Source organism: Mytilus trossulus, chromosome 3, assembly GCF_036588685.1.
Source record: "Mytilus trossulus isolate FHL-02 chromosome 3, PNRI_Mtr1.1.1.hap1, whole genome shotgun sequence".
NCBI classification, from domain to species: Eukaryota; Metazoa; Mollusca; class Bivalvia; order Mytilida; family Mytilidae; genus Mytilus; species Mytilus trossulus.
In genome coordinates this window covers 62,414,992-62,432,145 of record NC_086375.1, presented here as the reverse complement: position 1 = coordinate 62,432,145, position 17,154 = coordinate 62,414,992, and the positions used below count along the sequence as shown (strand labels likewise).

Sequence of the window (17,154 nt, the reverse complement as noted above, 5' to 3'; positions counted from 1 at the left end):
CGCGTCTGGCATATTAAAATCATAATCCTGGTACCTTTGATAACTAATTAGAACAGGACAGGAAAAGCGCATTTAAAAGCTAACTTCCCTGTCTGAAGTTTCACCAGAACGCTCGAACAGCAATTGATTCGAGGGTCAAGGAAGGAATAATTTGACAATTCATAAACCATATTCTTGTAAATGATATTAAGTATGCCTTAGGGCCATGATTTGCAAAAATGTTGCACGTGCTTAAAAATAATAGTTTTAGATTTCATATCGACACATGCACTTTTCAAATATATATGCATACGCTTTGCTAGTTCATGAGAACTATGATTTATGCAATTTCATATTTTCAATGTCATTAAACAATACTGAAACTCGTTTATTAAAATGTTTTAATAATTTATAAGCCAACCACTGCAATTACGATGTCACTGGTTATAAGTTAATTAGAATGCGCAGTTGTTTTGCTGTTTGTTGTCAGTGTCTAAAACGTTTCGGGGAAATTCATACTGTAGTCTCTAAAAAGTTATTTATGCTCTGTGTATCGAAAGTGTAACAGATAATGGTAAATGTATAATGCATATTTGTGTATTTACTTTATCATGGTGCCATCGAAATTATCTTATGTATGTTGTAGTTCAGCTCTTGTTGTAGTTGTTGTTTCAGTAGCTACTATTTTTAGTTATCTGACTCAATGCTGTTTTTTTTTCATTTGTATTGTATTTTTTATTCAATTGTTTAATTTTCTTTTTCAGATGCGATTGTTAGGGCGGCAGGAAATAATAGTGTATTTATTGGGACTTTTGTGTGCATGTGTATATGGAATGAAAATAGACTTTTCCAGATTAAGACAAATTCGACGTCCATACATAGAAAAGCGAAATAATCAATGTTCAGGTGAGTTCTTATTTTCAAGGTATTCTTTTAATCACATCTGAGTTTTTTTAAATCTATTTTTTAACCATAATCTTGTTTTCCTACTCCAGTGACTTGTTTTATAATTATCTTAAATTCCGAAAATCAGAAAGTTTACTGGTAATATCAGCGCGATCATACAACCTCCTTGCATGCCTTGGTATATTATTCAATTTAACAGATATGATTTTTCCTTAAAGGTATTTATTTTTCAAATATTCTATTCAATACAAATGTAAAAAAAAAAACACGATATCAATATGGACGCAATGAAAATTTCAAGTCAAAGATGGAAACCTGACTCAAAGAAAGAAACCGATATGAAGAACACTACACATAAAACTGCTATATACGAGTCTCACCAAAATTTCCCAGTCAAATAGTAGGCATATAGCGGCGCTAGAGACATCAGTCGTATTACTTATGTAATTAAACTCTTAACAAAGAGACATACTTCGTCTGTGTAGCATGTATACCCATGCTCAAACGTCATAGTCTACCATTCCTGACTGATGTGGCGGGTCAAAATGAAATCTATGGAAATGAGTTACAACTGTTTACCAAACATCATTTATTAACCATTAGTGGTTCTCTTTTACTAACATAATCACAAACTATATGACAATGTGTTGGAGCCGTCGACATCAAGGCGAGACAAACATTACAACATTTACATTTGGTGACACGTAGTCTTAGAGGAAAGGAAATGTAACGAAAATTGGAACATATTTATAGTTATTATCTGTGACAGAGATAATCCGTAACTGAAAAGAAAGTCATGATGGCCTCCATAGACCTCCGGAAACCATGGGAATGTAGTTTTATATCAACACATTAAAAAAAAGATCATGAATTGTATAATATTTCAGTGATATATCACCAAAAAAATTTTAAGAAGGGGCAAATAAAAGCATTATCGCAGGACTTTCAATTATAATGTCATTAGGCTATTTCTGACATGCAAAAAAAAAGTAAAATCACAAAAAAACTGAACTCAAAGGAAAATCAAATCAGAAAGTCCATAATCGCATGGCAAAATCAAATGACAAAACACATAAAAACGAACGGACAAGAACTGTCATATTCCTGACTTGGTACTGGCATTTTCAAATGTAGAAAATGGTGGATTAAACCTGGTTTTATAGCGCTAAACGTCTCACTTTGTCGACAGTCTCATCAAATTCAATACTGTCTTTTTGAAATTATACATATTCCTCAGTTTTTGTTTGTTACCATGATTTATGTTTCTAAATAAACTCATCATAGATACCAGGACTAAATTTTGTAAATACGCCAGACGCGCGTTTCGTCTTCAAAAGACTCATCAGTGACGCTCGAATCCAAAAAAGTAAAAATTGCCAAATAAAGTACGAAGTTATAGAGCATTGAGGACCAACATTTACGATTTTCGAAATTTGAACATTGGTAAACTTGTGTAGGTCTAATATTTGACACAACTAACACAACTGTAAGAGACGTCTTAAAACATTCCGAACAATCTGTTGTTTCATAGTCTCGAATTTTACCTTATGATACTAATCTTTACCTTTCTTTTGATATGAATTAGAGTTATAATAAAATAATTGCTATATGGTATGATTGTGCAAATCAAAAGAATCTTTTAATGCGATCTTTAGCTTTAATTAATTTCCATGACAAGTTATAGGGAATTAACAGAGTGTGGTGGAATTAATAGATTCTGGTGAATTTATGCAAAAAGCAAAACTTATTGCTTTCAGTCACATCTACATTGATGTAGCTGATATTACTTGGCAAGGAAATAAATGGACATCAAATTGCGATTTCCAAATATCCAAATGAATAAATAGTAGATTATCATACATAAAGTGCAATAATGCTTTTGTTTTTCTTATATTCTGTCTGGATGACTGTCGTAATGTTACCTTTTATGACCAGACTGACAAAATATGTTCAAATCTCGTGCTACACTGTATACAAGTGTAGATATTTCTACCATTACTGTCATTTTGGGAAATATACGTTGAATACTGAATACTTAAGTTACTTTGTTGTAATTTACTATATCTGGATGTTATAAAAAGAAAGCAATTAATCAGTAGTCACGGAATTAAACTGTCAGAAAATGTGCTTATTGACTAAATATGATGGAAAGTCAATAAATTCTATGACCTGAGAAGGGTATTACATCGGGAAACAAACAAATAACATCTTTGATGAGTAGTTATTGTCAAACGGTAAGACCTAAAAGAAATATTCTTGGTACAGCTTTCAACCACATAACATGCCACGTGCTGCACTCGCCTTCTGCTCGGTGATTACATTGCACGTTTTGAATGGGACATACATTTTTTTGAAAACAGAATGTGACAGGGTTAAACATTTTAGCAGGATCCCAACTGTCATACTAACCTGGGAAAGTGTTGTAACAGTACAACATAAGAACGGACTATAAAAATCAGTAGAAAAAGGCTGAACTCATCAGATGGATACCAATAGATAAAAAAGTAAAATCACAAAAATACTGAACTCAGAGGAAAATCAATTAGAAAAGTCCATAATACATGGCAAAATCAAATAACAAAACGCATCAAAAACGAATGGACAAGAACTGTCATATTCCTGACTTGGTACAGGCATTTTCAAATGTAGAAAATGGTGGATTAATAAAGGCAACTGTAGTATACCGCTGTTCAAAACTCATAAATCCATGGACAAAAAACAAAATCGGGGTAACAAACCAAAACCGAGCGAAACGCATTAAATATAAGAGGAGAACAACGACACAACACCGAAACGGACCAAGCATCAGACAAAACACCACGAGAATAACAAATATAACATGAAAACCAAATACATGAATTTGGGATAGACAAGTACCGTGCCACGTCTTATCTCAATATCTCAAAAATAAGAGAAAACACAAACGACTCAACGTTAAAATGCAACACACAGAGAAACGAACAATAATATAACAATGACCATCTTCCTGACTTGGTACAGGACACTTTTAAAGGGGAATAAAAGTGGTGGGTTGAACCTGGTTTTATGGCATGCCAAACCTCGCACTTTAATGGCAAAGTTAAATATAACATTGTAATGACAACATAATATTACAGGACTACAATACAAATAAATAGGAGAACATGGTTCTATAGCGCTAACCCTCTCACTTTAATAACAGTCTCATCAAATTCCGTTATATTTACATGATGCGTTAAATAAACAGTCACAATTAATAAAATAGTTAAAATATGGGTACATCAGTCATCATCGTATAACAATTTTAAAAGGGGACAATTTAACCGAACACAAAAACATCTTCTATTTACGAACACATTAATTGATTTGAGTGTCTGACGTCAGAAAATTTTATACGTCACATACATTTGTCATTCAATGTGCATACAAACAGTTTTAAAATTTACATAGGCAATGTAAGCATACAGGGTTAAAAAGTCAAAAGTATGTAAGAATAAATTACAGAAATAGACCGATATTCAAACTAGTCCAAAAGTTATAGGTAGAATTTATGAGAATCCAAAAATAGTTAATACCACTACGCGATTGAATGATTTTGACGTTTGTGGTTCAACGTATATAGTAATCCATAATAGAAATATATCATATCATATCAGAAACACATCTAACAAAAACTCAAGGTGGACGTCACGTGGCTGGGTACTTGTATATCACATAAACATAAAAAGACACTAAGTACTGATCTGAGAGCACTCGCAGTTTCTGACAACTAGATCAAAGCCACTAACAACTAATACAAAATATCATGAATCTAAGACTAAATTATCAATTAGTACACCTCCAACATCCAATGGCCTTCGTGTCATAAACAGAGAAGAATATGACCTTGTGTTTGCTTAAAGCATTAACGAACGTTCATCAAGAACATTATCTTGACATTGTTCATAACGATGTTTCTAGGAGAATTTCTGTTAGGCGGGGGAAAAAATTAAGTTGACAAACGTGTGGTTTCTTTTTTACCGATTTATGAATGCCTTTATGTCTGGACTGGTCACGTAAGATAATATTTGTGTATCAGAAAATGTCCATTTGTTGTAGAATCAACCAATATCTTTTTACGTTTATGAAGACTTTTAACTGCATTCGACTAAACACTGAATTTGAATTTGTCTTGAGCCATACAATCGTTGTCACTCGTGGAGCAGAAACTGCCTAACAAAAATGGTTGCATAGTACTATTCGTGTGTCTTTAGTTCTTCTGTAAACTGCTTTATTAACTAAAACAGTTTGTCTTTTTGTTTTTCATTATGGTATAGTGTACATTGTATGTGTTTTCCACTTTGCCTTGTGATAATTTAATGCTGACTTATTTGTTGTATCATACTAAGTAAAAATTATCAGTTTGTGTCGTTTTATTAAAACCAATTTCTATGATTTCTTCCGTTTTCTTAATGCACCTTGACTCTCAAAGTTTCTGGTTCTGCAGGTGTCTAGTAGTCGAGTATGGCACTTTAAAATTATAAATTTGATGGCTGATCCTGATCTAATTAATGTCGATATCATACTTTTGGAAATACAATAAAATTAAAAGACATCAAAACATTCACTAGACTTTATTCTATACAGTCATTCAAAAGTTACCAATAAGAATACACACTGATGTTCTAGAATGTATGATTTTGATCTAAATTCGTCATTTTATATTTTGTTTTGGAAATTTTGACATTATAACAAGTTACAGACAGCTAATATTCGCTCTTAAAACTCTTCCTCGTTTTCACTTTTATTTGTATCCTATATTGACACATTATATATTTGTTATCAAAACAAACAATTAATAGTGTCTGAAGATCTTCCTTAACGTTTATTTATTGTTATTAATTTTGTAATTGTCACTTACACTTGTCTAGAAAACCAGGGTTATGTCTGTGGTGCGTGTTGTCTCGCTCATTAATTTCGTATCTGTAATTTCATTCCCGTAAGATGTTACACTGATGGGAATATGGTATAAAGTGTGCACTATTGCAATGTCTAGATATTAATGTTGCATACAGTTTGTGAAATATGTCTATGTTTTAATATCTCTTATGTATAAACACTTTTTTAAATGTAATTGATGGTTTGTTTTAATTCTTCGCCGTATAAAATAATCTACAACTCTGGCTTAGAATAAACAAAGTTCAAGCAACTTTAGTACTAATGGATTAACAAAATTTATGGATTTAATTGGTAAAAGTTGACGTTGAAGTACAAAAAGTTTCATTATTGTGTGTGATCTTGCTTGAGTCTACTGTCGCCATTAACGGAACTTCATACTTTTGTTCATTATCAGATAATGTCTTGTATAAATCGATTATTCAGATAAATTGTAGACTTTAATTTCCTGAATTATATGCCACACCACAAGTTTAAACAGGATTATATCTGACCATTCCCTTTGATAATACTTGGCAACCATGTTTTGTCCTAAATCGACACATGAATCAGTAGTTACTGTCTTTGCTATTTTCAGCACCACTCCTCAAAATGAAATGATAACGTGTCACTTAACAAATACGGTGACACAATGTCGGTGTCCAGATGATAAGTCATGCTTACAAAAAAGTTTTATTTAAGATCAACCATACATTTTGAAATTTAAAAAATATTCTTCTCTCTTTTTCGACAATTTATATCGTCCTAGATGAATAACAAGTCTGAAATGAGACAATATTTACAATTTAACTGTTCTTTATTGTATATTTATGCAACAAGCGCTCTCTAACTCGACAGCAAGGTACAGGAAACAGTTATTTATGAAGGAGACCTTGCATAATTATAGGATTAGTGACAAGTGAGAATTGGATGTCTAAAGGGTTGGTATCAAGAGATACCAAATTCTCACGAGTTGTTTAATCTATTTCTCTTATTGTTCTTGAATAATTTCGATACGTTCATTTGTCTAATGAATAGCCAATAGAAATATCGCAATTTCGTAATAGATTGCGTTGGCCAACCGAATAATTGCGTTGGCCAACCAAATAATTGCGTTTGCCATTCCACTTATTCATATTACATCCCGTTTAGTGTGACGCACGACGCATTTTTTTAATGTAGAAAAGACATATCAGCCACGGCCACAATAGAAAGAACTCATACATATCAATGTCAACCAGAACGTAACCAAAGTACACAACTTGTTATATATATATCTTGCGTCGTTTGTTTTCTCTTATTTTTTAGTGTAAATTCACATTGCGATAAGACGTGTCACAGTATTGGTCTATCCTAAGTTCATGAATTTGGTTTTGATGTTATATTTGTTATTCTCGTGGGATTTTGTCTGATGGTTTGTCCGTTTCTGTGTAACATTTTAGTGTTGTGTCGTTGTTCTCCTATATTTAATGCGTTTCCCTCGGTTTTAGTTTGTTACCCCGATTTTGTTTTTTGTCCATGGATTTATAAGTTTTGAACAGCGGTATACTACTGTTGCCTTTATTTATAGTATATAGATTATAGTTATACTTTTCAGGATTATAACAAGCTTTGTCTCGAAAAATGAAACTCTTGTCGATAACATCAAACTGTGCCTCAAATATATATTGCTTTAACAGCAATAAACAGTGGTATACTACTGTTACCTTTATTTATAGTATATAGATTATAGTTATACCTTTCAGGATTATAACAAGCTTTGTCTCGAAAACTGAAACTCTTGCCGATAACATCAAACTTTGCCTCAAATATATATTGCTTTAACCCATTTCTGAATGTTAAGCCTTTAATAAGTTCGCATTAATGGTCATAAACAGTTCTTACTGTCTTTTCTGTTTTCTCCAGTGTTTTTATTTTTGACGGCCAATAAGTATTTTTGTATTTTTTCACATTCCCAGCTCATGAATCAACTATGACTCAGGACAGACAGGAATATATTAAAGGTTATTCATGTTAGTTTAACTTACTCATTTTTGATATTGTACGAAAGTAGGGATATACTCTTTGACAACAATTAATGATTTTTATGGATGATAAACATCATTAGGAGTAAAGATCATTCTTTACCAAGATTAAACATCGTGTTTATCAATATTATAACATGTCATTGGTTAGATATATTGCTTTATTTCATCTTCACTGTTCTGTTTTTGGTTTCTTTAAACATACAAAACACAGTATAAGATGCGTTAATTTGGACCAAAATTCATGAGGGAAAAATCGTAGCCCGGTTTTGAAATTTATATGATTTTTTATAGCAGGAATGAACTTCATTTTGATTTTCTTAAAAGACATGTCTTTCCTTTCTTTTTTATTTGACCATTCATAATATGAATGGCATAACAAGTATTTATTATAGATATATATGGAGTGCAGCCAAGTTTGTCTATCTGAGAGGGAGGGATCTGTATATATCTTGGTCCTTATGATTTGATTTGTTAACAGAAGGCCTTAGATATTTATTTTCTTACGGATCATTTTCTCTCTCCCTCTCTCACTCCCTGTTCAATGAAAATTGAAAGAAGTCATTACAGCTAAATCGATTTTATCACTTCAACAATATTACAAAGTAACAATTAAGAGAGTTCCAGTTGCTTGTTGTTTTTCTTCATTATTGGTTCTTCTTATCCTCTTAGTAATAATGTTTAATGTTGTAAAACTAATAATCTTGTCAAATTGTTTCCTCGATACATTCCACGACACATCAACAACTGTAAAAACTTGATGATTTTTCTCTAAAAATTATTAGACTAGTTTATAAAACCTTCTAATCCGTCAAACAAAGGACAGAATGAAATCCCACGCGCCATTTCATTTCAAGAATTAATCCCTATTCATCATCAGGAATTACAGTGGGAAAAAAATATTTTAAATCTGTGACATAGATTAGTGAATTGAAGAGAAGCCAGATTTTTATTTTATTTTACCAAACGAACTCATTCTTATGTCTTAAAGAGTAGGATGAACATTTAAAATTCTGATAATAATCTTTCAATTAACTTCATGGGTTTCTTTTATAAAAGAGAACTTATTAAAATCAGGCATTATAACTTATCAGATATGTTTTCTATGAATGAATAAACATGCTTAGATAAAGGGAGTACAGTTCAAAAAAGGGTCATCACTATTGACACACAATATTTTTGTTAACTTGGTGCATTTTACAAATTGCAAGATTTCATTTTAATGCCCAAGTTCCCATTTTAATGACGAATTCCTGTGTTGTCTGTATTTTCTTAAACATAAACACCTCATTAATGATTTTATGCTTTTGTCGACGTTTTTATATATATAAAAAAGACTTAAAAAAGGATAAATATTCATGAAAGGAAAGTAAAGCTGCAATTGCTGCTGATCGTACACTCAAATAAGAATTCAAATTGAAAGACTGTCATATATTTAGATGCGGCGTATTATGACATACAGCGTAGTATTGTCATCTACTGTTTATACTTGGTTAGAAAGTGTTGTCCGGCATCTACTGGACAATTGGTTAAAAAAATGCTGTACACTTAATCTTATAAATGTTATACACTTCAACATTTTGTGTTCAGATCTTTCCACATACATTGTAGGAAAACACAATATTTTACATTATATGGTATTGTTTACACTTATCTCATACTGTTACCTTTATTTTATGTATTAGTATACATGCTATTTCAAGTTGCGGAAGAAATATAGTCTTCAGTGAAAACCCATGTTTTCCATGTCTGCTTTTCTTCTTCTATTTGTATCCCAAAGTATTTTAACACTATTTTGACTTTTCAGGTAACCCTTGCGAAGAAGATAAACCATTTCTTTGTCGATCGTCACCAACATGTATAGCTTTAGAACAAGTGTGTGATTCTATTCCGCAATGTCCTGATGGCTTCGATGAAAGTCCAGCTTTATGTAATGCTAGTAAGTTTATAAAACTATTACAATCTATTCTCACTTCTTTTGCCACCAGGGCGCTACTCGAACTATCATGGAAGTGTGATAATTTTGATTCGGTTTGATCCTCGGTTAGTATGACTTTATTATGATGGTATAGTAACCAGATTTCGGTTAAAATATAAATATACACATCCTTCCAGGTGAGTAAACAACATTTTACATTTGCGGTGCTCATACAGGGAGTTCTCTAATTGGTGTCGACAGAAAAATCATCTCCCGCAATACATACAAATGCCGTCACACGATTTTAATTCAGTAAAGAGCAGAACTTGTCTGCTGCAAAAAGGTGTTTGTTAAACTTTGTCGGCTTGGAGCCAGAATAATATGTTCGGGAGGGTAACATGTCTTTCTGCGGATGGTGACCTTGTTGGCTTGCATCTACAACAGATTATAGATTTCATTCTAGCGGGGAGGGGGGGGGGGGGGGGCCTAAGGATCAATCAAGGCAAAAATGATACTAAGAGCTAATAAAAAGCAAACATCATTAAGCCGAAGAAGGAAAGACAACAGCATTACCGAGGTCAAAACACAAACAAAAAGAAAATTGTCCCGAAGACACTACAGTTAAAAACACTGAGATATCAATGAAACTGAAACAATAATGAACTAGGTGAATTCTGATGCTTTTGAACGCAAAGCAGTTGGTGTTTCTCTACGTAGAGTACATACATCAAATCAAACTATCAGTTCTGGTAATAGTGGCAAGATTACATGCTACAGTTAACACATTTATGTATCTTAACATGATGGGCAGGACTTATATCATGTAATAATATATAAAAAGATAACACACACCGACTCCTTGAAAAAAAAACACAAAAAAACACGAACAACACTTGGTTCAGAAAGACTGACTTTTATACTAGTTTTAAAGACACGAAATTTGGTCGGCGAAGATAAAATATCGATTCGCTACTTAGACCTCTCGAAACTTAAGGGTCTACAAATGCTTTGTTTTTTCTATGAATAAGATGCGTGATGAAAAGACCCACAGGCGTGTGAAAGAAGCATACTAACCTTAAAATACACATGTTATGATTCACAATTTACAAAATCAATTTGGAACTAGTTTAAGACACGAAAGGATGTATATCTAAAGCAAGATGTTGTATTACAATGCTCTATTTGGATAATATTGCAATAATTCATTGTTTACATTATAGAAAAAAGACCTTCAATAGGAGATCTGGAGGATTTTCTAATCAAAAATGAACATTGGATAATCCCTGCATTATTTAATGGAGCATCACCAGAGTTAGTAGCTCATAGTCTGGTTGGTAAGTATTGTGGGAGAAATTCTTTAAAATATGTCATATTTTTATGTAAAATATTGCATAATCCCTTATCACTTAGGATGACCCTGTGATGATGTTTTGTACATAAAATTCACCAGTAAGTGCGCACATGGCCAACCAGTTGTGAAGACTTCTTGGAACGTGGAAACTTATAATCCCTGAGCAGAGCATGGAAATTTGTCTAAATTCTACTTACCGCAACACTGCCGCATATAAATTATATATACATACCGATTACTAGGCCATTGTCGGATTAGGATAAATATATATTAAAACTCAAACATTTATAGGGATTTTTCTTCATTAACAAATCGTAGAGATGGTAATTTTTCAAAAAGACTATTTTGCATGGTAATTTTTCAATTTCATATCATCCAGTATTCAATTTCGTCTCTGATAATTCAAAACAACAAAACAATATCATATTGTATTCGCCTTATATTTTTTATTTGGTATATTAATTAGGTATAATCAATGTGTTTTTATGTTAAAACCATGACAAACTATTTTTTATCTTATATAATTCAATCTGAATTGTTTATTATCAGAAATGTGATATTAATAAAAATGGAAATAGAAACGAGTTATAGATTTCTTTCCTTATTTTGCCTAAGTTTTCATAAAATAGTTATTTATCTGACGGATACATGACCAGAATATAACTAATCTCATAAGTTGTGTTTTCGTTTCATATTCCTTTTATTTACTCAGTCAGATAGATTTGAATTAGCTAGACAAAATAAATATAATCTCAAAATTGTGCTTTCTATATTATAGCAATTGTTGATTTAGTACGTGACGTATAAGAGAACAATTTGCCAAATTAATACATAGTTAATTAGATAAAACATTTTTTAAGATTGATAAGACTTTCAATATCAGAGAAAAAAAACCATTTTATTACATTTTTGTAATAAATGACATCTTTTGAACATGTTAATTATAGAAAAAAAGCATTTATCAGCTCATAGACATAACATTGTCAGCCCGATCAGAAAACGCGTTACATCCAAAATTATTTTTTTTTACATTTTTTTACATTTTTTTACATTTCTAAATTTCTTTTTTCGTAGTGTCGTCAGATTTGGAAGAGGTAAAACTTATGGTTGGAATGGACCCACAAACAGAAGAAAATCTTCATCAAGCTTTTATGGCAGTACTGACTGGTGACGAGAGACCATTGTTGAAAATGGGAATGCCTCAGGAAGAGTGGTTCGATGTACAATTCATGCTGAATAGGCTGATTGAAGGTGGTCTTCAAGTGTGACGTAATGTTGACGTCACAATATATGCCATATATTATTCAAAATGATCTTCAGAAAAACATATTTTGTAACAATAAAGTTTAAAATGCATCAAAAATATATTTATTTTGTTAAAAACAAAATAGTGTGATATAGGAATAGAAAAAAAGGATAAATGGTCAAGGGAATAATTGTCGCATTCCAAGTGAATTTAAAGATTTATTATAAACTGAATTTATTGAAAAGTAAAAGTATTAAGGGATCTAAACCAAAAAAAGGTCGCTAACACTCAAGTATATAAAAGTATTTTTTTTCTGAAAAGTTGTTTTAAGACTTATTCTGTTGGAGTTCCGTTTGTTCATTAACCTGACTAAAATGAACTGATTCTGTTAGTAATTTTGAAACAAAACAAGACATTGAAATTTTTAAGATTTTTTATTTTTTCAAGAGCAAAACCAAAAAATTTAAGTGTGAACTTTTTCATTGGAAGCGATAATCAGTCTTGCTTTGACAGGCTAATATTTGGCACATCATTGTTAAAACATTATTAATTATGCTTTGACAATCTCAAATAGGATAAGTAATAAAATTTAAAACATTTTTTTAGATGTGGTCATTTTTGCGGTTTTTATATTCTCGAGAGTAACTGCCTTTGAAATGAACTGGATAAGAACATACATAGGTATAAAAAAAAGTATCTAAATAGTAGGAAAACAGAGTAGATGATTAATGAAGTTCGTAATTCATTACGTAAAGTGTCGTTTTCTTCCACAATTTGTTTGTGCTGTTTACAGATAACTTTTATTATTGGTGACGTTTACACGAGTGCTATGGACAGATTGCCGTCAAATATCAATTTGGACATCCTCTAGAGTTTTCAACAAGAAATGGAATTGAATAAGTGTATCGAATTCCAGTTGAAATATTCCAGGGGGACATAATTCTAAGCTGTTAAGAATGCAAATCAAGATTATTATTTAAACGCGTAGGTTCGTAATTAATTTATGGCAACGAAAATGTTACGTTTGCCAACCAATAAAATTTGCTATCATACATAAACGTTTAGGAAAATATTTCAAAAAGTTTTCTTCTCGATAGTTTTTATTGATGATTTATCTAATATTTTAGAAGTTTTGCGGATTTTTCGCCCTTATTGTTTTAGATTTGTTCACAATCACATGTTAATTTATCGTAAATAGTACTTGCTCATTCGTATAATATCAACATCATTAGAAAAACTTTTGCAGATAGATGTCATTATCATTAAACTAAAATAAACATGTGACTACCTACAACACCGAGTGAAAACTTGTCTGCTTACGATATATGGACTTTTTTAATTTCTGATGTCAACATCAAAATTGGAAATTGATCAACGATGCCATTTTTAGTCACTTCAAATCGAATACTGATAGTTCAACGGAATATTCAGGTCGGAGTGATTATCACAAATACAATGTAATTACTTGATGCGTTCGAACGAATTTCAAAGACTATATGCATATGCTGTTAAAATCAAGCGCAGTGACGAAGGTTAATAGTAAAAATGGATGTGTATCATCGCTATCAATATCAGTTCTTCTCTTTCATAACCATGACTACAGTTTTGCTATATTTTCAATATATCACAAAGTGATCTTTGTCTTTCTTTTTTTATTCCTTCTTCTTTATAGAACCAATTTGGCATCAGAACAATAATTGTAAAGAAACAGTTATGTAACTTTAATTGATTTAAATAATTTGCAGAAAATTATGACATAAAACACATTCTTCATATATGGAATTGACTTGTGTTACCTTAATTGAAATTTTATCTCTGTGACTCAATATATAACTGAAAAGATTTTTTATCAATTTCGGAATGAAAATTATATTATATACTGAAAAGGAAATATGAGCTATTCCGCTTCTGTCGATCATCCACATCATGCATTAGCAATTAAATGTTACTGAAATACTATGTCTTAGTTACTGGTTATATTATTTATATAAGTGACAAAGTGAAGGTTATATAAAAATTATTATTTACCAATATTGGATAAAATAAGAAATGAAGCTTGTACTTGCTGTTTGCTAGATAACTCTGTATCTTTTGTTCGAATACTAATAAAGTTTATTTTGTTTTCATGAAGTTTTCTTTGCATCTAATTTATTAGTGATATACACATACAACATTTACACCACCCCAAAAATCAACCCTCCCAATGCATAGGCGGGTTAAACCTGATAGGTAAAGTGTATACCATCCCATCCTCCCTAAAAAAAAAAAAAAAACCAACAAAAAAACTAAACACGCACACAAAGCAGACAGTCAGAAAACGGACGAGATGTGAAAATTATTGTATAAATTTTAATAAACAATGTGTCTTCATCTTCTGTCACTACTCACTTAGTATGCAAACTATGCGCATGTCCCAATTATCATGCCTTTAAATAAAACATCTTTGTTACTGGGACAGCTGAAGACCGCTTCCAGGTGCGGTTCTCTCACTCGCCGTGTGTTGAAGACCCATTGGTGAACTTGTGCTGTTTTCAGATCTTTGGTCAATTTGTTGGGTTTTTTTGACACATTCCATTCTCAATTTTATAAATAATAAAAAAAAATAACAAGTTTGTATTGTTTCGTATTTATTATTTATAACTGTTGATGTAAATGTCTTTTGGTTTTGTGAGTTTACGTCTTGGTTTCGATTGTTATTGTCTTAGGACAAGCTAGTTTACGTTTGTCTTATATGGAATCAGTTTGTGAAAAACGCTAGCTCCCTCTAAAGTGTGTGCTAGCCCTGGTTTTATACTTATTAATTCTGGAAATTTTAGTTTCCCTACAGTATTCATATATAAAGATTTAAAAGAAATGACAAGGGTATAATGAATGTATATGTTATAATTGAAAGAATTTGGAGCTGTAAATAGGCAATACAGTTATTCACGACTTACCCTAGATTTATATTTTTAAAATGCCTGGAGATGTGGTACGATTTCCAATGAGACTTAAAAGATCAGAAATCAAACAAACTAAACCTGCCTAAAATTGATTGTATCGTGGTCTATTAAACAAAAAAACAGCTGCCCTGACACACTATAATTCACCCACGATTCTCGTGAATTTAAATGTCCCGTGTTACTGAAAAGAACCCGTCTCTATGTGGGCTTGATGCCAACATTATATGAAGCGCTAGAATGTCAAGACTTTCAAGTTTAAATTGATTTTTTAATACCTACCTTATATTTCTCAGTTGAATCGGTTCCCAGAAGAATGATTGGTTAGTGGGTGACATCAGGACAAGTCTCTGTCTGAGGCAAACATGTCATTGGTTAATTCGTGCTCTTCCGAATGCCAAGTTATTCAAAGTTATTTTGAAACCTCTTTTTACCTTTTGTTGAGGTAAGGTCTGTTCGAAAATTTGTTAATATGTTAGTGATTGAATTGGATTTTTTACAATGTAACAAAGTTAACCTTTCGTGTGCATTGAATAGCTTGATATGACAGCAATGTTGCCTTTAGTTGCCAACTTCCAGTAATTTTTGGTAACTTGTTGAAATTGGTATCATACCCCATCTCCTAAATGTTATATGCAGTGCTTCTCGGTATTAAAAATTAACATCTAGCTTTGCTTTCGGGGGAAGGGGGTTGTTTTGATTAAAGACAACAATCTTTCATATTAACTATATTAACTATCAGAAATATTTATTACTTATATTTGTGTTTTAATACTTGTATGTGGGTGTCAGTTTCACCATTCGCATTAATATACCATGAATGAGAACTAACAAGGAAAATCTTTGATATGAGGGTCACGAATAAGGGACTGTGAGAGGATAATGTAACATAAAAAAGTTAAACTAACAAATTATTCATGAGACGAAGGCGGATCTCCCTAATTAGACTGACACACAATACCGTTAATTCTGACTTGATATTTGTAAGCTCTCTAATGAATGAAATTATGTCTGTCAGGTACAAGTAAATTGATACTTTCGACTTCTCCATGTCTTCAAGTACACAGCGGTATTCGGTGAATTGGTGCTTTAAATGCATCATGTTTCCAGAGTTATTACACAAACCCACGCTGTTTACGTTTCATATAATAGTATGTTGGTTGTTTTGGTATACTAGTACATTTTCTCGTGACGTTCTAGACCAAACTTTATAAATTGTATAGTATGATAATTTAACATATTCTCATGTACGCGTTAGAACTACTAGTAGTGTCTTGTCTGCTTTAGAGCTACTAGTATTGTTTACGCTCTAGAGCTACTAGAGTAGTGTACACTCTATATAGCTTCTAAAAGGGAAGCGAAATATATCAAAGGGACATTTAAACTCATAAGTTGAAAACAAAATGATAACGTCATGGCTAAATGAAAGAAAAACAAACAGACAAGCAAACAAACAAACTAACAAAAGTAAACAAAGCACAAACCACAGAAAACTAAATATTGAGCAACACGAATCCCACAAAAAACCTGTGGTGATTACTGGTGCTTCGGCAGAGTAATCAGATCCTGCTTTATGTGATCCATCCGTCGTGCTGCTCATTTAGTACTAAAAGTGTGTTGTTTGTAAAATTACAAGCATACTGTATGCTCTATAACTACTAGTGTCGTGTACGCAGTAGAGTCACTAGCGTGTTGTACGATCTAGGGCATCTAGGCTAGTGGCGAGTACGCCCTGGGGCTACTAATAGCTTGTATGCTCTAGAGCTACCACATGAGTTAGTTCTATATAGAACACTGCAAAAATCGCCTATAAAGAAACGGCTGTTCATTATTGAAACACGCTTCAATATATATAGTTTCCCCCTTATCAACGGTATAATAGCTTATGTAAAACATTT

At 32.0% G+C, this 17,154-nt stretch overlaps 1 protein-coding gene across 2 annotated transcripts in view; it reads left to right on the top strand.

Moving 5' to 3' along the window:
* LOC134712052 (neuropeptide prohormone-4-like) overlaps window positions 1–14,443 on the top strand; it is a 44,780-nt gene extending 30,337 nt beyond the window's left edge. For both annotated transcript variants that reach the window (XM_063573187.1, XM_063573188.1), the window contains exons 2-5: window positions 744–885; window positions 9,610–9,741; window positions 10,941–11,054; window positions 12,146–14,443. In XM_063573187.1, the coding sequence (XP_063429257.1) occupies window positions 744–885; window positions 9,610–9,741; window positions 10,941–11,054; window positions 12,146–12,339 (582 nt within the window). In that variant the 3' untranslated portion in view covers window positions 12,340–14,443. The remainder of the gene's footprint in view (window positions 1–743; window positions 886–9,609; window positions 9,742–10,940; window positions 11,055–12,145) is intronic.
* Window positions 14,444–17,154: the final 2,711 nt, after the last annotated feature.